The sequence below is a fragment of the Rhinoraja longicauda genome, chromosome 18 (genome assembly GCF_053455715.1).
Source record: "Rhinoraja longicauda isolate Sanriku21f chromosome 18, sRhiLon1.1, whole genome shotgun sequence".
NCBI lineage: Eukaryota > Metazoa > Chordata > Chondrichthyes > Rajiformes > Arhynchobatidae > Rhinoraja > Rhinoraja longicauda.
In genome coordinates, this window is record NC_135970.1 from 26,297,530 (window position 1) to 26,323,396 (window position 25,867).

At 44.0% G+C, this 25,867-nt stretch overlaps 1 protein-coding gene across 7 annotated transcripts in view; it reads right to left on the reverse strand.

The window, feature by feature from the left end:
* The window catches only part of ppp6r3 (protein phosphatase 6, regulatory subunit 3), a 106,830-nt gene that overhangs the window by 15,232 nt on the left and 65,731 nt on the right, over positions 1-25,867 (reverse strand). For 3 of the 7 annotated variants that reach the window (XM_078415351.1, XM_078415349.1, XM_078415347.1), the window contains exons 19-24: positions 20,773-20,923; positions 18,638-18,735; positions 15,567-15,765; positions 12,569-12,586; positions 12,157-12,273; positions 10,857-10,946 (exon numbers count right to left, since the gene is read on the reverse strand). In XM_078415351.1, coding sequence (XP_078271477.1) covers positions 10,857-10,946; positions 12,157-12,273; positions 12,569-12,586; positions 15,567-15,765; positions 18,638-18,735; positions 20,773-20,923 — 673 coding nt within the window. Of the gene's footprint in view, positions 1-10,856; positions 10,947-12,156; positions 12,274-12,568; positions 12,587-15,566; positions 15,766-17,892; positions 18,005-18,637; positions 18,736-20,772; positions 20,924-25,867 lie in introns of those variants that run through there. The other 4 variants (XM_078415353.1, XM_078415354.1, XM_078415348.1 and 1 more) reach the window with 2 other exon arrangements.

Sequence of the window (25,867 nt, forward strand, 5' to 3'; positions counted from 1 at the left end):
CACTCTCCTCACCCATCACACACCCACCCAGATGCTTCTGGATGGAAGGATCAAGGATGGGACTGTCAGCAGCGCCCGCATTGCGGGCTGGACCCTCCTCCTTTCACAGATGAATCTGAAGATTGAAAGTCTGTGCGAGCCCAAGCTCGCGGCCAATTTAGTATATCCCGGAACGGCCCATCGGTGTTCCGTGGAGGGGGTCTGGGACGTCGACATAGGTTTACGGGCTGGGATCCATCCCACAGGCCGGAAAATCTATGTGGACGGCTCCAGCACGGTGTCAGCTGGCGAACGACTCACGGGATGTGGAATTTATGACCCCAAGGCAGGCATTGCCTTGGCAATTAAGCTCCCCAGTATCATGAGCGCGCAGCAGGCCGAGCTGTCCGCAGTGGCGTACGTTATCACCCACCCAGAGAGGTTCCCAACCCCGTACACGATCTGCTCGGACAGTATGTTTACCTGCAATTCGTGTACCTAGTACCTGGCCATCTGGTCCCGTCGCGGATACACTTCCTCAGACGGGAGGCCTTTAACTGTTAAACCCCTGCTAGAGCAGATTTTGGCCGCAGTAGGGGAGAAAGGGGAGGTTTTTATACACAAGGTGAAGGCCCATTCCGCCACAGAGCCCCGGGGGGAGGGCAACAAGCAGGCGGACGCCCTGGCTAAGGAGGGCGCCCGCAGTGGCATTTTCTGGGACCCCTATGGGCACAGGCAGATAGCAGCGATCCAGGGTAAGGAGGGTAACGTCGGGACCCCAAAGGTTACATTGCCTCTGGACCTGAGGACCGTCCAAGCTCAGGATCCTGCTTTAAAAGCCGTCCTCAGAGCTGTTAGTGAGGGCAAGCAGGTAGAGGGTCTCTACGGTAAGGCGACCCTCTCCGTAAAAGAAGGCATGCTCTTCCATGCCGAACAGTGGGTTGTGCCACAGCAGCACAGGAGGGAGTTCCTCCAGCTGGCACACGAGGGTCCAGGGGCAGGGCACCCCGGACCGGAGGTTACGTGGCAGCGGGTAGAGCAGGCGGGGTGGTGGCCGGGGCTTAGGGAAGAGGTCCGTGAGTTCTGTGCAAGCTGCCTCGTCTGTGCTGCCAATAACCCAGATCCCCAGAAAAGGAAAGCGCACATGGGACACGTCAGGAGGGTGGAGGGACCATGGCAGTCGATCCAGATCGACTACATCGGGCCCTTGCCCACCACCCAAGGAGGCTATAAGTACTGCCTCGTCCTCATTGACGTGTTCACAAAGTGGGTGGAGGCTTTACCCTGTAAGGCAGCTACGGCACTGGGTACTGCTAAGATCCTGGTCCGGGAGGTGTTCTCACGGTGGGGGCTCCCTCGTTTTGTGGAGTCCGACCATGGGAGTCATTTCACCGGACAGGTAATGCAGAACACCCTCATGCTCCTGGGCATTGAGGGGAAGTGGCACGTAGCCCACAATCCCCAGTCATCAGGGATTGTGGAGCGCATGAACCGGACACTGAAAGAAAGGTTGAGGAAGGAGGCCATGGGCTCGCCCCAAAAATGGGCGGAGGTTCTGCCCCTAGTCCTCATGGGGATCAGGGCCAGAGAGTCTAAGAGCACAGGGTATTCCCCGTACGAGCTGATGACTGGCAGGGTTATGCGCACTCCCACCCATGTTCTGGCCCCGGTGCTCACGGAGGGTCAGCTCGAGGAGGTTAACAGGGACAGGTTTGTCCAGCACCTCTTCGAGCATCTGAAGCAGGTCCACGGGCAGGCGGCTGGGAACATGGGAAGGCAGCACCTGGGCAACAAGCTGTTGCTGGAGCCGCGCAAGCTGCAGGAGTGGGAGGTAGGAGAATTGTTAATGGTTCGGAACTACGCTAGGGTAGGTAGTTTCGAACCACTCTACATGGGGCCCTACAGCATTGTAGATAAAGCCAGCCCCATGGTCTACGCCGTGAAGATGCCCCGGCGGATTAAGTGGTTTCATATCAACCAATGTAAATTGTACAAGCCCGGAGCACAGGGGTCAACCACAGGGGCCAGCCCTGTGAGTGGGGACTCACAGCCAAGGATGAGGCAGGTCACGCAGACAGGCAAGGTTGCCTGCGTGAGGGGGGAGGACATTCTCCAGGAATGGAGAGTCTCGCGTTTTGGGTGGGATTCAGACGAGGAAGAGCCTGATCAGCTCGACCAGAGGCTGGATCCCATTACGGAGGAGTCGGAGTCGGAGGGGGACGACAGTAACGTCCCCGACTCAAGCACCAGGAAGGCGGGGGTAGCGGGCGAAGGCTCACCACCTGTAGGTACAGGCAGGGTGAGGCCGGATGCCGCGGGTATACCCAGCACCAAGGGGGCAGAGCTGGATGAGGAGGGGCCAGGTCGGCAGCTGCGGGGGGTACCCGAGCTGCGGCACGGCAGGAACCGGTCCTCAGCCAGGCTGTCCAGGGGGCAGTGCCTAAGGTGACTCTCCGTAGGTCTAGCAGGGAACCCCAACCTAGAAAGTTTTGGCCAGAGGTCAATCACGCCCCGAGGTACGGGAGCCAAGTAAGGAGGAGGGAGCTTACGTCTCGGAGGGGGCCTAGCCCCCGCCCGGCAGCGACAGGCTGCGGAGGATCAAAGGTGGGAGACAGCGTGGTGCAGCCGCAGGAGACGAACCGCTGCAGCCCTGACAGGGATTAGCTGAGCCGCCCTGGGAAGGCGGCGCTGTATTATATTTTAGATAGATAAGGATAAGTAATTTAGATAAGTTTTGTGGGGATAATTATAAATAAAGTTGATGCGTCCAGGATGTGTGGGTGTGGGGTGCAGGCTGGGGGTCAGGAGACCCGCCCGCAGAGGTGTTAACAAAGCCAAGCTCTCCCCAAGAGGCTGGCTATACCATATTTCTTTATCTGTTTTTCTGGAGTGGAAGGAGGCACTCGTATGGTGGATCGTTGCCACGGCGATCGGATGTGGGTGGGCCTATCGGGACCGCACCAAGGACATCATCATTTACGGCTGCTCTGGGGACACGGCTCCCATCGCGACCGATGGGACTGGAAGGAGAGAAGCGGAGGAGACCGCAGTTCACTTCCATGAAGGCCGGTGGCCGGGGTGGCTGGGATCGAACTCTTCAGAGTATTCCAGCGCCTCAGGCTTTGCTTATCGGGACACTTCGTTATTGTGCCCGAGAGTCAAGATCATCGCCCAAAGGGTAAGCGCCACCGTTGGCAAAAGGATCTGCCTGGTATGCACGGGGAAGGTCCCCACGAGCAGGCGGTGGTGGCTGAGGAAAACGAGCAGGACAATGGCCAACTCCACTGTTGAGTGGGAGAGACTTAACAACAACACTCACAGAACTATTTCTGGGACTAAAGAACAGTTGAGTGTGTGTTGGGAACCGGATGAGGGGATTTATATGTGTATGTGGGGTTCGAGGTATCGTTGCCCCACGGACAACAGCATATTTTTCCAGAGACAGTGGCAGGATGACGGTAAGGGGATGAGGTGGGATGTTAGCTCGCGGGCTTGTGGGGTCCCCCTTTCCCCGATCCCGGTAAACGCCACTGAACTCATCACATGACCACGCATAACACCTCCCACAGTTCCGCTGGCAGTAGCACAGGAGGGTGAGTGCCCAAAAACCACTAAGGGGCCCGGGAATGGCCTGGTACTGATACCGACTGACCAGGTATTGTACCAGGGGGTGCACTACGCGGTAGCCTCGGTGATCTTAAACCTCACCGAGGTGCGGTTGCCGGGGTGGTGCCCCAGGGAAACTGAAAGACTGTACCAGGTGCTACTGACCAACATGTTCCGGCAATTTTACGAGTTCGACCTTGCCAGTGTGGACAAGGAGAGCTTGTATAGCCAAGAGCCGGAGGACTGGGGTCAGACGGGGAGGCATAGGAGGGGTGTAGTGAATGATGTATTTACGGGCTTTAACACCGGGACATCTGTGGTCAACGCTCTAGATACCATGGAGCTGCAGACCCAGATTAACAGGTTAAAGTCGCAGTTAAAAGGCATCCTCACGGATGAGAACAAGGTCGGCGGGTCCGAGCTGCATGAGGACCAGGCGATGACACTACACCTGCGCGAGATAATCGCTGAGCTGGAAAGGCATGCCGGCACGGTGAACGCACTGATTAGGGAAGATCGGAACGCGTCCGAACAGGCAGCGCAAAATGAGGTGTGCGTACTGTACGGGGCATGGTTGCTGGGCGAGGGCCGCAGCAACCTCGAGGACCTAAAAGAAGGATTGGTCCCGTCCTGGATCAGTAACAAACACCTACAGGCGCTGCTACCCTTTCAGAACGCGCTCACCCCGTGCCAGCTCAGGTTAGCGTCGGAGGCATACCCTGTTCCCGTAGATTGTGGCCAGTCAAACCACACAGTCATGGGAATAGTGGTGCGGATGCCAGTGTTGGGCAAGACGACAAGGCCCGCACCAGTGTACAGGGTGGAGAACATTGGAGTCATTCAGGGGGGAGCCCATATTCTCTACGCAGCGGTCCCATCGCACGTCATCCGCTGGGAGCAGTCGATGACGGGTACTGACCTCTCGGGGTGTCGGAGCCGGGGAGCACATATCATATTGTGTCCTCAGCACTTGAATGCCTTTTCGGAACAGCAGTGCGGGTTCAGGACTGCTGGCGCGAAGCCTATGAATTGTACCATGGAGGCAATGGCACAGAGCCATGTGCCCCCACAGGTGGCATACATAGGGGGTGGTACCTATTGTGTTACCACTGCAGCACAGTACTATCGACACGGACAGCACGGTTCGTGTCCGGTAAGAGACAGCAGCTTCTGTTTTAAACCCAGGGCAGAGGTTCAAGTGGCACAGCAGCGAATTGTCCCCATTCCTGAACCCTCCACGGTTCACCTCACTGTACAGGAAAACTTCACCGACCTGCAGCGATTTGTAGCACATTTCGGTTATGCCATTCCCCCTCTCCCCGAACATCTCACAACCCTGTTAAAGGCAGTCGCCGTATCATAAAGGCACTTTTACACCCTGGAGCAAAAGACAGTAGAGATAGGGTCCGAAATATTGGACATTGTGATTCCACCATGGTGGGACTTGTTCACCAATATCGAGGTCCCGTCTTGGGTTAGGATAGCGTCACACGCATTAGTTGTGGTACAAGCAGGGATAGTATTATATTTATTATGTATAAAATGTAAAAGAGGGCAGCACCTAAATAACCGAGTATATCAAGGAGAATGGAGAGACCGTTACATGCGGGTGGGCGAGCAGGACCCAGCCGCAAGCTGCTAGAAGGACGGGCCCCCTCCACACCGAGTGAACTGTGTTTTGCATTGTCCTTTTTCAAAATTGTATAAAGAATGATTGTGTTGAAGGAATGTACAAAATGTATCGTTTTGCTGTTGTGTTGTTTTCATGTCCTACATTAAAGCTGACACCAGTAGGAGGATGGCGGAGGCATCGGCCTGGGACAAGGTGTAGGTGTATATGTCTGACATGAAAATGTAAATGTTTGTAATATAGTTTTGCCCGGGACACGGACAGTAAAGGTCAGCCTAAAAGATGGGGACTGTACGTTCGCAATGGAACACTAGTTAGTTAAAACCTCAGGGGTCTGGATGTGGAGAATCGGGAAAACATTGCTCAACCACATTATTTAATTGATTCGATAAACTGGGGTTATGCAAATCAACAGGAGGGACTGTAAGATTTGAGAAGTTTTCCCTCATTCTGCAAACAACACCAAACCAAAGAGCTGCAGTTTGGACATTTTAAACGGGAGACTGGGGCTGATAGCGGAGAAAGGCTGCGGTCAGTTTACCAAGGGATGTCACAATCCGTGGGTCCCAAGATGGCCGCGGGACCTCGTGACCAGTCACAAAAGCAAAAACCTTACAGCCCAGTCTCTAGGTTTCTGCAAAGCCACGGCCAGAACAATGGATGGATATTGGCCATGCAGAAACCTGCGAAACCAGGTCGAAGTCCAGACACTGGGGCGCTGACATCAGCATACTCACAATGCCCCAAGCCGACCTACACAGTTAATCTCGTTAAGGGGGCACAATAGCCCATAGAAAACTACCTGGTAGGTGATGGGAAACCAGTTAAACCCATCACCTCTCAACGAAATACCAATTAACATACCGTCTGGCCATCCCCGGTACCCCCGGACATAACGCAGGACAAAGGGAAAACTCAATACATATCTTTTAAACAAAGAGATCCAGAGATCTGGCGGGAGATAGGACGGGCCAGAATTAGTATAACTGGCCACGACTTTTGGGTTTTAAACTCATGCAAGAAAACCTGCAAGGAACGCAAGCCAGGAGGAAGACGAAAAAGACAGGCAAGAAGAAAACGCTCGCAGCAGGGACAGCAACGCTCGCAACGACTGGCCAGGAACGCAAGAAACGGAAGGAAGAAACTCAAGGGACAAGCACGACCCTCACGGAAAGCAGCGGAGAAGCAGCACGAACAGCTAGTAACCCCAGTAATAGCCCCATGGTGAGCATGTACCCCGATCCTGCACATCCTGGACATAGTTTTAGTGTAGAGGGGAGGGTGGTTTGAATAAACGTGGGTGTGTAAATGAATATGTGTTGGTCAATTTTGCGATGTGTCGTACGTTCCCCATCTTACAGTCAAGTATATGTCTAATAGAACTGTGTCTAAGTATTCGTGTAGTTATGCATATGTCTTTTAGAACTGTGTCAAAGTATTCGTGTAGTTATGCATATGTCTTTTAGAACTGTGTAAAAGTATTCATGGACAATAGTCCCAAGTGCACAATAAAAGTCTTTTCCGTTTAAACCCTGGTCTTCAAATCTGGTCTGGTTGAATTTTTCTGCACTATAAACGCTCCTGCATCTAAGTCCAGTGTCTAGAACCGTAGGGAGTGAGTGGGTCGAACCACTCACGGGGAACCAGTGTGCGAGGCCTGGTCGAGGGACCAGAGCAAGGCACAGGGACCTTAGGTCAGGCGAAAGCTCGGCGCAGAAACCCCTTACAATAGCTGCGGTGTTACAGTCCATCAAAAGAACTGTTGCAACATAACTCAAAACTGCGAACCTGGAAGATTAAGAGCAGCAAGTACATTGGAACAATGCTGCATCGGCACGTTCTCCTAGTATCCTGGATTAGAAATATATCACCTTTTATTCGTCATCACAGAGGCAAAATCCCAGTACTCTTTACTGAGGCTAATGGAAGTACTTTCACCACATAGGCAGCTAATCACCACTTCCTCACGGAAAATTAAGGATGAGCAATAAATGTTGATCTCGCCAATGATGCCTACGTTTACAACAAATAAAAGAAACATGCAGGATTGAAGAACCTATTAATTAAGACATAGAAATGGTGGAATCTTTATGGGGTGGTGCAGTGCTGCAACAGTTAGTTCTGCTGCTTCATAACTTCAGTAACTTGGGTTTGATCCAGACCTTGGATTCTATCTGCGTAGAGTGATCATATGATGCTCCAGTTTCCTCCTACATTCCAAAGACACACTTAGTAAGTTAACTGGATACAATAAATTATCCCAAGTGTAGATGGGTAGCTGAAGAATTGGGATGAGTTGATAGATGTGAGAAAGAACAAATCCCAGGGAAATAAGAGGAAGAATAGAACAGATGGTATTGCTCTTCTGGAAGTCAACAGAGACATAATGTGCTAAATTGCACCTTTGTGTCATAGTAATTGGGAAAGGGAACAAAAGGTCCCAGTAACAAGCTGTACATTGCAGGCAATTTTTATTGTAATCATTAAACTTGAAAGTGTTTCTTTCAGAATATCTGCCATGATAAAAATAACATCATAGGTTTGCAGAAATTAGTCTAATAGAGAAGCTTAAAAGGAACAAAATAAGCATGAGATTCTAAACAGTGGACCAACTGCCATATCTAGCCAACAGAACACGGTTCCAGAAGAAGCCTAGGCGTGACCAGGAACGTACATTTCGGCACACTACGGCCGTAATTATGGAAGTGAACATAGGTAAAATTAAAATTTAAGATTGGGATTTTCTGTACAATTTTGGGCAACTGTCCTGCTATCCAACTTCGTGTAAATGCGTTCCAGGCATGCATTATTCAAATAATAATGGAAATCCGTAATTGTGCTGTATAAAGAAAACAAATATTGTTTCTTTTAGATTTAGAGTTTTTAGCTCTAAAAGTTGCCTATGGGGTACTGCAAAAATGCCAGTGCTGTTGTGGTAGGAGTGCTGAGAATGAATGTCCAAGATTCCACTGAAATTAGTGGAAAGAACAGAATCCAGTCAAATAACCCAGAACTGGAATCACACTGCGGTCACAGTGGTGGAGTTGCTGCCTTACTGTGAATGCAGCGCTGGAGACCCAGGTTCGATCCCAACTACGAGGGCTGTCTGTACGGATTTTGTACGTTCTCCCCGTGACCTGCATGAGTTTTCTCCGAGATCTTCGGTTTCCTCCCTCACTCCAAAGACGTACAGGTTTGTAGGTTAATTAGCTTGGTAAATGTAAAAATTGTCCCTAGTGGGTGTAGGATAGTGTTAATGTGCGGAGATCGCTGGTCAGTGCGGACCTGGTGGGCTGAAGGGCCTGTTTCCACACTGTATCTTTAAACTAAACATTTGGACTGATGAAGTTAACTTTCCGTAATGACAGTTGAGGCGTTCAAGAATACACATGGTCTTATACCCATCTGTCTCATTTTCTCTGATTCAACATGGATGGCGTAAATCTTTATAACACCAAACTACATAAGAAAACAAAAAAATACAAGCAGGTAGAGGCCACCTGGTCCCTCAAGCTTATCCCAATATTCAGAATAATTATGTGGTCTTCCACAGGTTTCATCTTCTCTTCTTTGCCCATTCCTATAGCCCTCAATTCCCTAAATATTCAAAAGAATTACCGACAATTCTTTTATATACCCCCAGAATCAACTATAAAGTTATTTAAAGAGGAGATAGACAACTCCAGCAGAATCCCTACACACCTCAGTGTAAATTACTATCCACTTATTTTATAATTGTCTGTTTGTTCATGACTTTCCAAATAGTGGAAGCATCTCAACATTCTATAATGCCCCTTTGGGATCTTATCAGTTTCAATTAATTCACCCCTAATTCGTTTAACTCCAGAGATTAGAACTCAAACTTCTTTACCCGTGTGATGGAAAACCTTCTCGTCCCAGGGATTAATCTAGTTAATCTCTTTTGAACCAACTTCTTAAATCCTTTCTTAAAAACGAGATCAGAAACCTGCAAAGTACTCCAATCCAGAGAGGATATGGTGTGGCGTGGCCCCACCAAGACCATGTATAATTGTGACAATACTTCCAATTCCCTTGCAATAACGGCAACAACGGCATTTGACCTTCCTATCTACTTGTTATATTTGCCTGTTAACCTTTTGTCAGCCATATTCCATTTGTTTGCAATCTCTATATTTAAATAATAGTCTGCCTTTCGATTGCTCTACAGAACTATACAACCTCACAATTTCCCATCTCATTCTCCATTTGCTAAAGTTTTGCCTAATCACTCAACCAAATCAATTCTGTCTCAGATTTCCAATATCCTCATCGTAAATATTTGCATATATTTTAGTCATCAACAAACATGGATACCATACACATTTAAAGTTCTGCAACCTGCTTATGTGGATACGCTATAATTACATTACAGTGTAATAATAAGAACTGGATATAACCACCAAATATTCTCGCATTATAACAAATAGAATACTTTCTGACTGTGCTCACTTCTCCATTCTATAAGATTACAGTTGAAATTTTATCTCTTTATCACTTTCATACAATTACTACATATGTTTTGATTCCGTTAATATCTAAATCTATCAACATCTTTCTCAAATACTCTTAGCAGGTGAGCCCCAATAGCCTTCATCAGTAGAGAATTCTAAAATTTTCACACCACAGGGTGAATGATTCTCTTCTTCATCTGCATCCCAAATATCCAAATCCTTCTATTTAGACTGTGACCTTTGTTTCAAGACACCTCAACCAGATTTTTTAAAATCATTTTTACATCTACTTTGCCAAGCTCCATAACAAGTTTGTCCTATTCAATGAGATATTCTAAACACAGGCAGGTCTAGGCACAGTCTCCTCCTACAACAATCCTGCAATCCCAGGAGTCAATCATGTTGTTTGAGCAATTTATTTACATAAAGAGAAACATTTCTACACACTGGAAAAAAGTATGCTATTCGCTTATGCCAGTAAATTCTGTGCTGTAATATTTTAATAATATCTTTTATCAAGATAAACAAAATCAGAAAAGCAATCAGTTATATCCTACAATGCAAATAACTAGCTCAGAATGTGCATACTCATTTAATTCTTTTGTATATTATTATATATAAACATCTCAGTTTAAAAATAAAATTAGACCTTTATTTTAAAAGGAGTATATTATGACTTAGCTCAACTTAGTCTTAAGCAACCCTTGCTCATAACCCAAAACGTTAATACTGATTTTGGATGATCAGCCATGATCATAAAGAAGGGCTGAATGGCCTACTTCTGCACCTATTTTCTATGTTTCTACAACAGGCCATTTTCTGCTTCTGCAACTATTTAATAACCCCATCCATTTAGTTTATTAGGATTCACTACGAATCAAAATAGTTTTAGTGTGGAAGGAATAACACAAATTAAGTCTACCATTTGTCAAAAAAAATCATTTTCAGGCTAGTGAACAGCTTAAGTATTACTATTAGGTATTAATTCTGCTTTTATAATGCATAACTCAGAAGTATTTGACATAAGTTGCCAGCGAATTACTGAATAATAGTGATGTGCAAGTGAAAGATACTGTCCATGAAACAAATATTGTAATAACCATCATAAAATAAATAAGGATACAAAAGTTATACACTGTATCAGGATAATCATTACGTTAGATTCTTACTTGACTTCTTCCATTGATGCTACATTGTCAATGGGGCCATTCAAGGTGTCTTTTGCTCGAGATTTTATATTCTCTTCATCGGGCCTCAAACTGTTGATAAAATAGCTATGTTAAACATGCAGACTAAACTGAAGCATGAAGACATTGCTGGTGACACCCACTAATCTTGGTAACAAAATAGGGATGGTATTTGAATTCATAGAGCATTCCAGTACTCTAGCACTATAAGGTTTGATCACTTAATCGCAAACCATCTGGCCTGTCTTCCCTTATCAGGCTGATGCATGGTAGATGTATGTCACCAATAATACATAGACTTAAAACCTGCCTGTTTTTGATCATTCTGCTGCAGCCCAAGAAGGTATGCTTGACCAGAAACCTTTGTTTATGGACAATTTTAAATTGCTGCATTCGGGCTCAAGGAATAATTATTTTGTGCACTTCAACCAATTCTTATAAAGATCATTTATTACACAATTATGTGAAAATCATCAGATTTTAGTATTGATATGTAATCAAACCACCAATGAAAGAAAAACATCTGATGTTTCAAATGTAAAAATGGAACAATTCACACTTCTATGTAACTTGTTCACAAAATGCTGGAGTAACTCAGCAGGTCAGGCAGCATCTCAGGAGAGAAGGAATGGGCGACATTTCGGGTCGAGACCCTTCTTCAGTCTCAAGAAGGGTCTCGACCCGAAACGTCGTCCATTCCTTCTCTCCTGAGATGCTGCCTGACCTGCTGAGTTACTCCAGCATTTTGTGAATAAATACCTTCGATCTGCAGTTATTTTCTTGCACTCTATGTAACTTGTAGTCATTCTGTATTAACTAAACTAAACGTACTCTAGCATTCAACCTTTACAGCTGTTAATTCAGGTTTGGTTGGCTCTTTTTTTAGTACATCTCACAACTATCTCACTCTGCATCCCATGTACATTTTCCTTAATAAAAAGACATATGCAGCATCAATGTCCTACTGTTCTTTACTGAAAATGTGCACCTTGTGCCAGTTAAGGGTATTTCATTGCACCGCAACTAGATATTCTTTGACAATTCATGCAGCTAATTATTTGAATTTCACAAACATGAAGTACAGATAATAATTAGAACCTGAAATTAAATTAATTTGAAAATAAAATAACCTGAAAATAAAATAATCTATCTAGTAAAAACAAAGCTGTTTTAGTAAATACCCGAAATGGCCCCCTTTCGTGTAAGAAAACAAGTAAACTCTTGGTTAGTTTTTCGTACTTTATCAGGGAATCTAGTTCATTATAATGTGAAATCTGCATACCTATCTATTCGATAATCATTAGACAGTGGCGTTGAGGCGACTTTTACAGCTTCTAAATTATCTGGCAACGTATATTTTGAAGAAACATCTTCAGAGGTAGACAACTTTACGTCCTCACTAAGCGGGAAAAAGACAAGTAGATTATTATTCTGCAAACAGTTATTTAATGTCTTTTCACACTTGTTATGAAACTCACTCTCCAATCATGCAATTTGTGAAAAATTTCACATGCAAATGGGAGGAAATCATGAATGAACAAGGATCATTTTGCAAGCAACATTAAACCTTGATGTATTATTTCAGATGTTGACTCAAAGTCATGCCATAATATGAAAATATATTTATGATGACACAAGTCTGCTTGTTCACACATACAGCATTTGGTTAATTTACACTTAATTGTAATACATACCGATAGGATTTCAACACTCTGAAGCCAAAAGCACGAGAGAAAAAGAAAGGAAGCTTAAATTGTGAAAATCTCCAATTGAACTACTATGAATTTGTTTGTTTTTTACATTCAAATGTTACTTTGTATAACTACAATAAAACATTTGGATTACTTTAATTCTACAGTGAGATTCCACCCCCTTAAGGTTTTCACCAAACACATTGGTCTTGGGGAATATAAAACAGATGTCTGAACTTTAGTATTAACTTAACATTATCCTGTAAGATCATAAACTAAATCTGTAATTATAATAAACATGTCAAAGGCACATTTCAAATTAAAATAAAATGTATGAAGTCCCTTTACTGACAAAAAATCAATTAATTGTTTTTGAATCAGCAAACATCATACAAGTGTTTAATTCCAGTTTCATGATTTTTTTAAATAGTAAATCAATGTCAGTGCAGTTAGTAGTTAATTATAGTTAAAAACTGATAATCTGGCAGTTGGCTCTCCACATTACATTTACCATGTTCCCTTCTAACTGGCGGGTCCTGCTACCCACACTCCCTTTCACCCCTCCTGGGTCTTGTTTCCCGCAGTATCTTCCAACGGGAGTCCCAGTTCCTGCGCTTCATTACAATTCACCAGAGCCCGATTTCCCATACTGCACTCCAACTCACCTATGCACAAATTCCCACACTTCATTCCGATTAACCCAATGACATTGGGTATGCGCGCCTTAAACTGATCTGGTCCCATTTCCCATGCTCTCCTTAAATTGAGCTGGTCCTGTCCCACACTCTCTGTAAATTGACGTAGTCCCATTACCCATTTAAATTTATTAGGTGCATTGGGAATGTGACAATACCATTAATATATATTAAGAAAGTGAATTTTTTAAATGTTGAGTATTTATAGGGAGTAACATCCAATAGTTTGGAAAATCTGCAAATCTGGCACCACAACAGTCCCAAATATGCTGGATTATCAAAAGTTTGACTGTACTCAGAACAGTGCTGTATTATACTGCACTTCTGGTAAAAATACTTCACCAGTTGAATGACAAACGTGTGCATATTCAAACTAGTTTGCCACATTCAGAAAAAGCATAAAACATATGCAATAGAATCGGCAACAAAATAATATGCTGATTAAAATGCATTCACATATAATCTTCCACAGACAAGATCCTTTCAAAAGAAGGCAGTAATGTAAAAGGTTAATTGGAAACTTAAGTGGAATTAAATTAGAAAGCAAGTTGCAGAGATCTGGGTATGAACTACATAAAATGAAGCATTGTAGAAGAACAGAAATCCATTCATAAACATCATCATAATTGATGTCACCATCAGGAAGAATTTGAGCAGTTCTGGTGCTCCTCCTTTAAAATTGAATTTGATGGAAATTTGAAAATGGGTTGAGTAACACGAGAGAGAACATTTGGGACTGACTTGATGGCTACTGGCAGCATTTCAAAATGGAAGGCCCATCTTTTCAGTTCACTCCATCATTGGATTCTACATGGAGCTGATTGGCAACGCTCAATCCTGCTGGAATTTCCTAGTATTATTACCTTGCTCAATTTATTACAATTAAGATAGCAGTGCAAGAATTAGAAAACATAGGAAAAATTCTATGGCTCAGCACTAATAGCTATGATGCTACACAGCTTGCAAAATATAATTATATATTAGACCTGGATTAGATTATGGATGTCACATCAGAAGAGAACAAAAGTAGTAGGAGGAAGATGGGTCTTCTAAACAGAAATTCTTAAGGGGTTGGAGAGGCTAGATGCGGGAAGGTTGTTCCCGATGTTGGGGAAGTCCAGAACCAGGTGTCACAGCTTAAGGATAAGGGGGAAGTCTTTTAGGACCGAGATGAGAAAACATTTATTTACACAGAGAGTCTATTGAATTCTCTGCCACAGAAGGTAGTTGAGGCCAGTTCATTGGCTATATTTAAGAGGGAGTTAGATGTGGCCCTTGTGGCTCAAGGGGTATGGAGAGAAGGCAGGTACAGGTTACTGAGCTGGATGATCAGCCATGATCATATTGAATGGCGGTGCAGGCTCGAAGGGCCGAATGGCCTACTCCTGCACCTATTTTCTATGTTTCTATGTTTCTAGAACGTAACTATTTACCAAACTCCAGAATGGCATAAGAACCAAGACCTACATTCAGAAAGGAGCAACCCTGAATCTGGAATTCAGAGAAAGCTGGGTACCATGAATTTGAGAAAGATCAGCTTGTGACTTGGTGAGTAGTAAACAGAGTTGTCACTGCTCCTATTTTGTCTTTCTAGTTAAGGCACAATACCATAATGTAACATTTACTTCATTAAAGGGCAGTTGTGAATTGGAAAGTCAGCTTGCTTTACTGACATCCAAAGACTCAGAGGCCTAAAGAATTGGAAAAAAACAAGATTAGCCATCTGATTACAGTTAAATACACCTTTCAACAGTTGCCAACGCTGTGGCTCTAGTATCAGTGAAACTTTTGTACCACAGACGCATTAAAAACATTTATCGCTCACCAAATCGACATGATCTCCAAAGCACATAATTCCCTCAAGCTCAGTCAAAATCAAAATTAAGTAAATTTGGGGAAGAATCTATTGTCATTTACTAATGTCAGTATCTCAGTCCAACAAGTTTCTTAAGTTTTATGTTAACTTTTCACGACAACCTAAAGTCTTGAAATGCCCTAATTTTAATTTTAAGGTAAATTTCAAATTTACAACGAATGGAAGTTTGCTAAGTACTTAAATACTCTCAAGATTTAAAAAAAACAATATTCAGAAAAAAAATCAGGGCAGCAACCCACCTTCTAAACACAAATTGTTGGAGTAACTCAGCGGGATAGGCAGCATCTCGGGAGAGAAGGAATGGGTGACATGGTCTCGACCCGAAACGTCACCCATTTCTTCTCTCCAGAGATGCTGCCTGTCCCGCTGAGTTACTCCAGCATTTTGTGTCTACCTTCAATTTAAACCAGCATTTGCAGTTCTTTCCTACCTTTTAAACACAGCAGTTTCAGTTTTGGCATCTACTGTAAGGCTTACTGTCTCCTTCATGGAGCCATTTGTGACAGTCTCTGTTACTTGGTCTGTCGCCGCCTCTTCATCCTCACCATCGGACAAATTGGGTTCTAAATTTAACGTGGCTAACCCTGCTTTTTGTTCTTTGTAGATAAGGTGTGAGGTTGCAACGAAATCTGAAGACAGGATTAAAAATAAAGAATTACATAATTTGAAGAGCAGATAAAAGAACGTTTTAAAACTTGGTTGATCATTCGTTCACAAATTGCGCAATACTGACTTTTGATTTACTTTAACTGATTTGTTTAACAAATTAACAGCAAAAAAAAAAATCTCCCTAAATAGTTATTGCTAATAATTCAGTGGAATTTTTTTTTTAGCACAAATGTCACAGAATATGCTACCTTCCAAATAATCATATTTATTTCACTTCTTTGATATCTGCAAATGATTAAATTGTCAGGATAACTGAAATAATCTACAGACAGGTGATTCATTTACTGACACAGATTTTAGTGTGAGGTTAATGGTCTCTGACATGACAACTATTTGTGCTGAATTTGGTCCACACTTGTGAGAACTTCATGAATAGGCTCTTCAGCCCACAATATCTGCACTGAACATGATGCCAGGTTAAACTAATATCCTCTGCGTGCACATGATCCATATCCCTCCATATCCATATGTCTATCTATCTGCCTCCACCAATACGCCTGGCAATTTCTCCTCCCTTTTCTGTAGCTGACCTATATCCTGCAGAATACTTTGACAGCAATCCTCACTGACTGCAAATCTAGATTTTGGTGGTATTTGTAAACTTATTAACTATCCCATCTACATTTACGTCCAAGTCATTTATATATAACACGAACAACAGTGGTCCTAGCAGATCCCCATGGATCGCCACTGACCACAGATCTCCAGCCAGCAGAACACTCTTCCAACAAAATCCTGTCTTCTTCGAGTAAGCCAGTTCAGAATCCAAACGACCAAGTCACTGTGGATCCAATACATCTTAATCTTCTAGATTTGCCTACCATGAGGTATGTTACAAATGCATTACAATAATCTAGAAGATGCCGACATCCTTGGCAAGGTCCCTGCAATCTCCTCACTTGCCTCTCTCAAAACGTGATACATCTCATCAGGCCCTGGGCATGTATCCACCTTAATGCTCTTCAAGGGCCCACACATCACCTCCTTCTTGATCTCAAACTTCCCCAGCAAACTAGTCATTCCCACACTGATGTCACTGTCCACCCATGTCCTCCTGTTTGTTGAATGCAGATACAAAGTTTTATTTAGTGCCTTGTTTACATCCTCTTTTCACAGGTTACCTTCTAGCTTTTAATGTACATATAAAAAGCCATGGAATTTTCTTTAATCCCACTCACCAATAACATCTCATGGCTCTTTTTTCTCCTAATTGGCAGCTTGAGTTCTTTCCTGCTTGCTTTATATTCTTCCAAGGCCCTATCTGATTTCATCTTTCTAAATCTTACATAAGCTTCCTTTTTCTGTATGACCAAATTTACAACCACTTTGGTCATCCAAGATTCCCTTACCTTGCCATCCTTATCCCTCCTTCTTTCCAGAATATGCCAGTCCTGAACTCGGATCAGCCTTCAAAGGATTCCCATATGTCAGATGCGGACTTACCCAATAACAACTGTTCCCAATTTACCCTCCCTAGCTCCAGCCTAACAACACTGTAATCTCACATACCCCAATTTAGTACTTCCCCCAAGGTCCAGTCTTATCCTTAATCATAACATGTTGAGATCACTGTTCCCAAAATACACTTCCAGTGAAACACCAGTCACCTGGCGAGCCTCGTCTCCAGTCCAAGATTCAGTATAGTCCCTCTTCAAGTTCAACTATCCACAAACTGTTTCAGGAAACCTTTTTAGATACTCCTTACAAGTTCTTCCCCTCTAAGCCCTTTTGCACTGAGTATGTCCCAGTCAATAACGTGGGAGTTAATGTCCACTACAAACTCCCTGTTGCTTTTGCATCTTTCTGTAATCTGTCGAAAATTAGTTACAAATCAATACAATGTTATCTGTAAAGAGCAGATCTCAAGCAGCAAGATGGATTAGCCATCTTCTGCTCTAAACTCCTTGAATCAATTAATATGTCTTAAATTAAATTGATAGCCAGGCAAAATTAGAAGTGGAAGATAAAGCTATAATAGTATATAAATAATGCTTTACTTTGAGGGTCACACAGTTCATAAAACTGTTATCTCACATCACCAATGGCCTGGGTCCAATCACCAGCTTCATTGGTCTACATGTGGTAAATCTGCATTCTCCCTCCAAATGCATATGTTTCCTCTCACATCGCAAAGATATGCTGGTTGGAAGGTTAATTACCAACTTTAAATTGCCCCTGTTATGTAGATGGTATTAGAATCTGGAAGGAGTTGATGGAATATAGGGAAAATAAAAATAGGATTAGTGTAAATGGGTGCTTTATGGTTGGCGCAGGCTCGATGGCTCCGAAGGGGCTTTTTCATGCTGTATAGCTCAATGACAAAATCCTTTCATTCGCACAGAATCAATTAATCAATATCCTGGAGGAAACAGGTCCTGCAGATTATCCAGACTATACTGGAGGCATACAGGATTTGTTGATTGGAACATATGGCACCTACATCAAGATAGTCAGCTGAAGGACATTTTAACAAATTACTTTGAGGTAAAGGGAGGCCAAAGACATGTGGACATAAGTAAAGCAAAGTCTCCAGAAATTCAGCATTCCCACTGACATTGGGAAAACATTGACCACAACTGCTCAATCCAGTAAAGCCTAGTCGAGGTAGAGAATTCACTGCAAGGAGTCACCAAACTAAGGCATGCAAGTCAGGAAATCAGTGTACTCCACTTTTATCTGGCTAGTCGAACTATAGCAACTGTGAGCAGGTTTGCTGTCTAAGTGTCAGGCTCTTCTCACAATACAACCACGATTGTATGACTGAACGTTCTTCATTTTATTGACATTGCTAAATAACACTGTAATTTAGCATTTTAAACAAAAAGGAATTACCTTCATGATGTGCTGCTACACAACTGTGTCGAGCATTCCCTGGGTCCAAACTGGTTTCCATTGCAATTGGGGAGCTACTTCTTAAAGGATCCTTTGAACTGAATGGAAAATATTTGTATTATTTCTGCTTACTCCAGAATGGACTCCAGTTTGCAATATTTATTAAATACTTATGCAGCATTCCACATTGAGCCTGTTTTTCACATAATGAGCTTGAAACTCATAACATTATTAGGAGCTATTAAGCTTCAACCCTGCAATCTCTACTCTTAATAACTTGGGACAGATCCCATCAGACCCTGGGGATTTTCCACCTTAATGCTCTTCAAGAGCCGCAACATCACCTCGTTCTTGATCTGAAATTGCCCCAGTATATTATTATTTTTAACCCTGATCTCACTGTCCTCCATGTCCAACTTATTAGTGCATACAGTTGAAAAGTACTTGTTTAGTACTTCACTTACACCTTGCAACTGCAAGCACAAATTTCCTCCTTTATCTCTGAACGGTCCTACCCTCTATCCCTGGTTACTCTCTTGTCTTTAATGTACATATAAACAGCCTTGGGATTTTCTTTAATCTGACTCGCCAAAGACATTTCAAGGTACCTTTTGGTCCTTCTAATTGCCCACTGGAGTTCTTTCCTATTTGCTTTATATTCCTCAAAGGCCTGATTTCATCTTCTTAATCCTTACACACCCTTCGTTTTTCTTTTTGACCAAATTTATAACTTTTTTGGTCATCCAAAGTTTCCGAATATTGCCATCCTCATTCCTCTGTCGTACTGGAACATGCCAGTCCTGAGCTTTAATCAACTAGGCTTTATACAACTCCCATGTCAGATGCCACTTACCCAATAACAACTGGTTCCAATCTACTCTGCCTAGCTCTTGCCTGATAATGTTATAATCTGTCTTATTCCCATTTAGACTATATCGCCTCAGTAGATGAACATTCCAGTATGTCCTCTCCGAGTCCCGCTATGACTAAAGCAACTCCACCACCTCTTTTATCTCCCTCTCTATTATATGCGATATCAAACCCTGGGATGTCAAGCTGCCAGTTGTGTTCCTCTCGCAACCAAGTCTCCGTAATGGCCACAACATCATAGTTCCAATCACTGATCCTGGCCCTAAGTTAATCCATTTTAGCCACAATGCTCCTTGCATTGAAGTAAACACACTTCAAGCTAACAGTTTCACCATGTTCATTAACTTGTCCCTGGCCTATCTTTAAGACTTCCTGGTCCTAACCTCTACCTTCTCTTCAGTCTTTCCATTTGCTGACCATTGTTCTGATTCACACCCCTCTGCTACACATTTATATTGTTCTCAAAAGAACTCAGTTTTCTAGGTTATCCAATTGTGCAAAAAAAAGCTTTTACATTAAGTTGCAAAAAGGAAATGAATTTGAACCAGGTAGAAGTGTAATAAAACAAAGCAATGATTAGGTCTAAAATTCATTGTACTAACTCAGACTGTCTGATTAACCCACTTCGGAGCCTATTACTACTGGCAACTGAATGCACAAGAGCAGAGAAATAAATATGGCATCATACAGATCCTTTAAGTGCATTTATGCATTCTGACCAGCCTCCAGAGTGGGCATTAAAGCAGCCATACGCATCTTTGGTTTTGTCACAGTAATTAGATAAAGATTGCACAATTACCTTTGTCTAGAGCATGGAACTTCAGTATACTAAAATATCATAACCTTTAACTTATGCTGAACTTGTAATCTTCTCCAACAACAATACAATCAAGTTTATTTTTGAATATTTTAACAGCTGGAGGTAATAATAATTTCAAATGAAAGTACAAGTATTGTAAATAAAATCACAATAAAATCACGTCTTGTTAATGAACACGGAACTTACTTCAATAAATGCACATTATCTACTTTAGTAAAGGCATTTGGTGTTGCAGTGAATGCAAAATAGAATGTAAAATCATGCAGATTTTATTTTTTTAAATCCAAAGAATAAAACTAAATAATGATGAAAATACTAATTGAAGGCATGGAGGATTGGCACGTTTTGCTTCTTGATCAGTCTGCAGTAGATTCGAGGGGAGCATTAATAATTAGGAACATAATTCATCAACAGGATTTCTTTGGATGTACGTAGTAAATATTACCTTAACTGGGAGGAAAAATCTGAAAAAGTAGCCCATCCAGTTTCCTGCGATACTGCATCACCTGAACTCCACAAAGTAGGTCCACTGGAATTTGATGCATTTATGTTTGTGGTTTCCATAGGCACTTCAAAGTTTGCTGTCCACCCTGGGGCTGTAAAAAAAAGTTACTAGATTTAACAATCGGTGACGATCGTTGTCTTTATTTCAAACAAATTGGTACATGCTTGATTCATAAATAAAACATTTGGCTAGTTTTAGCAAAAAGCAAATATTTTTCATTATGTTTCATATGATTTTGAACGTGTTTTTAACTCAAGATTCTAATGTGCTTAAGCTGTGAAGTTTACTTTTCATTCGTCTCCTTCAAATTTACAGCATGGTCTAACAAAGGGCTTCATCAAAGCCATATTGACGCAAGTAGTCAATTCATTAATTCTTTCATCTGGCAAAGTAAAGCTTTGAGGTCTTTCTCCTTTGTGTAAATGTTCAGCATGTGACGTAGAAGTTTTATGAATAAAGTAGACATCACATGCAATCCTAATCTTGTCCTTGCTTATATGTTGTCTGCAAGAGTCAACAGGATTTATTTGATAAATATCACGTTAACGGAGAGAGAAACAAAAATCAGGAAAGGTAGCCCAGTTTCCTTAGGTACTTTAGGCAGCTGGTTGTTTTTCAGAGTTCTCACAATCTGATGGCAGAATTACTGTCATAAAATGTGACCTTAATTTTGAACAAGTCGAGACGTACCATGTCCCATTTATTAGTTACTAGACGACCCATGAACCGGTTGGGTTCCTGTTGTTACTAAAGGTTCAATAGAAACTTGTCAGTTTCTTTCTTTCTAAGGCGCATGTTGTAATCAAAATCGCTTGAACAATTGGTTGGGCAGAAAGCAGCCAAAACAGTACACGATAGCGCAACAATTTGAACGAAACACGACCCGCGGACCCATTGGGTTCCCGTTGTGACAGCGGTTGATGGAACAAAAAGGCACACAATTTTAATATTATTGAGTGTTCAAACTTTAACTTGAAGAAAATTTGAGCATTCACCTCAGGAGTCATCGTTCAATATTTGAACCACAACCCCAATCGGCTCCAAACGCCTTCTGCATTGGTCTAGCATCCTCCCCTTCCCCCAGAATCAGTCAGACCCCCCCCCACATCCCCCTCCCCTGCAATGCACAGCAAGATCCCACTCAGATTATACACAAATAACTCTTGTATTTGAACCACAACACCAATCGGCTCCAAACCTCTCCTGCATTGGTCTAGCACCCTTCCCTCGCCCACTCCAAAAGTGCACAGCAAGATCCCAGGATATATCCGAGGCTGTGGCGGCCGGGGAGTCTCCCCCGGGGCCCGGCGAGGGGAGAGAGGAAGGGGGAGAGGGAGACACTCACCCCGGCCCCATGCAGCCATTGCGTCGGCCAGCAGCAGGAGAGCGGCCGCAAGGCACTGCCCCATATTCGTCCTGCCGGTGGCCGTCTTCGTTGACCTTCTCTCTGCCGCTGCGCTGCACGGGAGGAAGGTCAGGCGCTGGTCCTCCTGGCGCTGCTGCGCGGGCGCACCACCGCCAGACCCAGCAACCTTCCCCAACTGCGCACGCGTGGATACCGAGTCCGGCAAGTGGAAGCGCACTGCACTATAAAGTTATTAAAGTTTATAAAGTGAATTACTTTTAAAATATAATGAAACTTGGCACTGCACACCGCAGGCGAATGGTGAGTAAGGCGCCCCTAAAATTAGTGTACGATTGTGTACTGTTTTGGCTCTATTTCAGGAACATACACGCATACAAAATGAGACTTTTAGTAATATACTAGAACAAGTGAGCCCGTTCAAAGCGGGCCCGTTGGGCCCGTCCCCACACCCCCCATTCTCTCCTCCCCCAGCCCCACTCTTACTCTCCAAGTGTGCCCGTTGGGCCCGTCCTCCTGATCTGTGTATGTCAAGTGACCACTATAACCTCCTTTTTTTTTTTTTTTCCTAATCAGATGTGCAGCACTTTGGTCAACATGGGTTGTTTTTAAATGTGCTATACAAATATAATTGACTTGACTTGACTTGACTTGACTTGCAATAACAAAACAATCAGTGCTTTTCTGGAAACCTTTCGAAACAATGTAGCCGTCACAAGCTGAAAACTAAATCCTTTTCTGGAAACTTTTCGAAACAATGTAGCCGTCACAAGCCACAAGCTGAAAACTAAATCTGCACCGCAGCGCCCCCCTGAAAAAGGGGGGGGGGGCAGCGCTTTAAAACCTCTGTAACTTAAAAAACACGCGACCAAATTAAATGAAAATATCACGGCCGAGCGAGCGCGAGATTGGCGATTGAGGCGGTGCGAAAACCGTCGCGCTACGGTTCGCCGTTTTGCTGCAATCGCTGTTACGAATATATCAGGCCAAACCACAAAAAAATATATACACAAGATCTGAGTTTTAGTATTATACTAGAACAAGTGTGCCCGTTCAAAGCGGGCCCGTTGGGCCCGTCCCCACACCCCTCATTCTCTCCTCCCCCAGCCCCACTCTTACTCTCCAAGTGTGCCCGTTGGGCCCGTCCTCCTGATCTGTGTATGTCAAGTGACCACTATAACCCTCTTTTTTTTTTTTTTTCCTAATCAGATGTGCAGCACTTTGGTCAACATGGGTTGTTTTTAAATGTGCTATACAAATATAATTGACTTGACTTGACTTGACTTGCAATAACAAAACAATCAGTGCTTTTCTGGAAAACTTTCCAAACAATGTAGCCGTCACAAGCTGAAAACTAAATCCTTTTCTGGAAACTTTTCGAAACAATGTAGCCGTCACAAGCTGAAAACTAAATCTGCACCGCAGCGCCCCCCTGAAAAAGGGGGGGCAGCGCTTTAAAACCTCTGTAACTTATAAAACACGCGACCAAATTAAATGAAAATATCACGGCCGAGCGAGCGCGAGATTGGCGATTGAGGCGGTGCGAAAACCGTCGCGCTAGGGTCCGCCGTTTTGCTGCAATCGCTGTTACGAATATATCAGGCCAAACCACAAAAAAAAATATACACAAGATCTGAGTTTTAGTATTATACTAGAACAAGTGTGCCCGTTCAAAGCGGGCCCGTTGGGCCCGTCCCCACACCCCCCATTCTCTCCTCCCCCAGCCCCACTCTTACTCTCCAAGTGTGCCCGTTGGGCCCGTCCTCCTGATCTGTGTATGTCAAGTGACCACTATAACCTTTTTTTTTTTTTTTCCTAATGATGTGCAGCACTTTGGTCAACATGGGTTGTTTTTAATTGACTTGACTTGACTTGACTTGACTTGACTTGCAATAACAAAACAACAGTGCTTTTCTGGAAACTTTTCGAAACAATGTAGCCGTCACAAGCTGAAAACTAAATCCTTTTCTGGAAAGTTTTCGAAACAATGTAGCCGTCACAAGCCACAAGCTGAAAACTAAATCTGCACCGCAGCGCCCCCCTGAAAAAGGGGGGGGCAGCGCTTTAAAACCTCTGTAACTTAAAAAACACGCGACCAAATTAAATGAAAATATCACGGCCGAGCGAGCGCGAGATTGGCGATTGAGGCAGTGCGAAAACCGTCGTGCTATGGTCCGCCGTTTTGCTGCAATCGCTGTTACGAATAAATATACGATATATTCAGGTCAAACCCAAAAAATATATATATATATATTCACAAGATCTGAGTTTTAGTATTATACTAGACAAAGTGGGCCCGTTGGGCCCATTCCCCACTCCCCCATTCTCTCCTCCCCCATCCCCACTCTCACTCTCCCCACACTCTCCCCTTTGGCCCGTCCTCTTAGGGTTTCCATTGTATCCGGGAGGGGGTGAGGGAGTGAAGGGGGGAGGGAGGGAGAGGGAGGTTTGGGGGAGGGAGGTGTGGAGTGATCGAGGGGGAGGGAGTGGTGGAGGGAGGGATGTGTTGAGGATGGAGGGTGGAGGGAGGGGGGGAGGGTGATGAGAGATGGGGTGGTAAGGAGGGAGGGAGGGGGGGGGAGAGAGGGGGGAGGGAGGGATGGGGGAGAGGGGAGGGATATGGACCTCCCCTTTTCCCAGTACCCCTCTTTCCCCCACCACCAATTCCCCTCCGCACTACCCCTGTTGTCCCACTCCCCAGTTCCCATTCTCAGACCCCCCCCCCCCAGACACACTCTTAGCATCAGTTAAAGGCCCGGGGGGGGGGGGGGGTGCGGGTGATCGGATCTGTGAAAAGTCCGGTGGGGGGGGGGCTTCGGGAGATCTCATCATTCAAAGGCCCGGGGGGGGGGGGGAATAGCGGGGAGATGTTCTCCCGGGTGTGGGAGAGAGGAGAGAAGCAAGGGGAGAGAGGAGAGGTGAGCCGGTGATCGCGGGCTGGCGCCGCTAACGGCGTCCATTGTTTTGGTGCGAGTGAGGAGATGCCGCGCATGCGTGTTGAGTACAGAGTGAGGAGATTCCGCGCATGCGTACTGAGCACTGCCGCACCGCAGCGCCCCCCTTCTGTCAAAACTTCGATAAATGAGGGGGGGCAGCACTTTTAAACCTCTGTAACTTAAAAAATATGCGTCCGAATTAAATAAAAATATCATTTTCCAGCAGCGAACCGCATGCTGATTAAGGCGGTACAAAAATCGTGGCGCTACGGTTCACCGTTTTGCCGGAATTGCCGTATTCAGCCGACATCAGTGGAATATATATATATACATACAAGATCTGAGTTTTAATAGTATACTAGAACAAGTGTGCCCGTTCAAAGCGGGCCCGTTGGGCCCGTCCCCACACCCCCCATTCTCTCCTCCCCCAGCCCCACTCTTACTCTCCAAGTGTGCCCGTTGGGCCCGTCCTCCTGATCTGTGTATGTCAAGTGAGCACTATAACCTTCTTTTTTTTTTTTTTCCTAATCAGATGTGCAGCACTTTGGTCAACATGGGTTGTTTTTAAATGTGCTATACAAATATAATTGACTTGACTTGACTTGACTTGCAATAACAAAACAATCAGTGCTTTTCTGGAAACTTTTCGAAACAATGTAGCCGGCACAAGCTGAAAACTAAATCCTTTTCTGGAAACTTTTCGAAACAAATGTAGCCTTCGAAACAAATGTAGCCG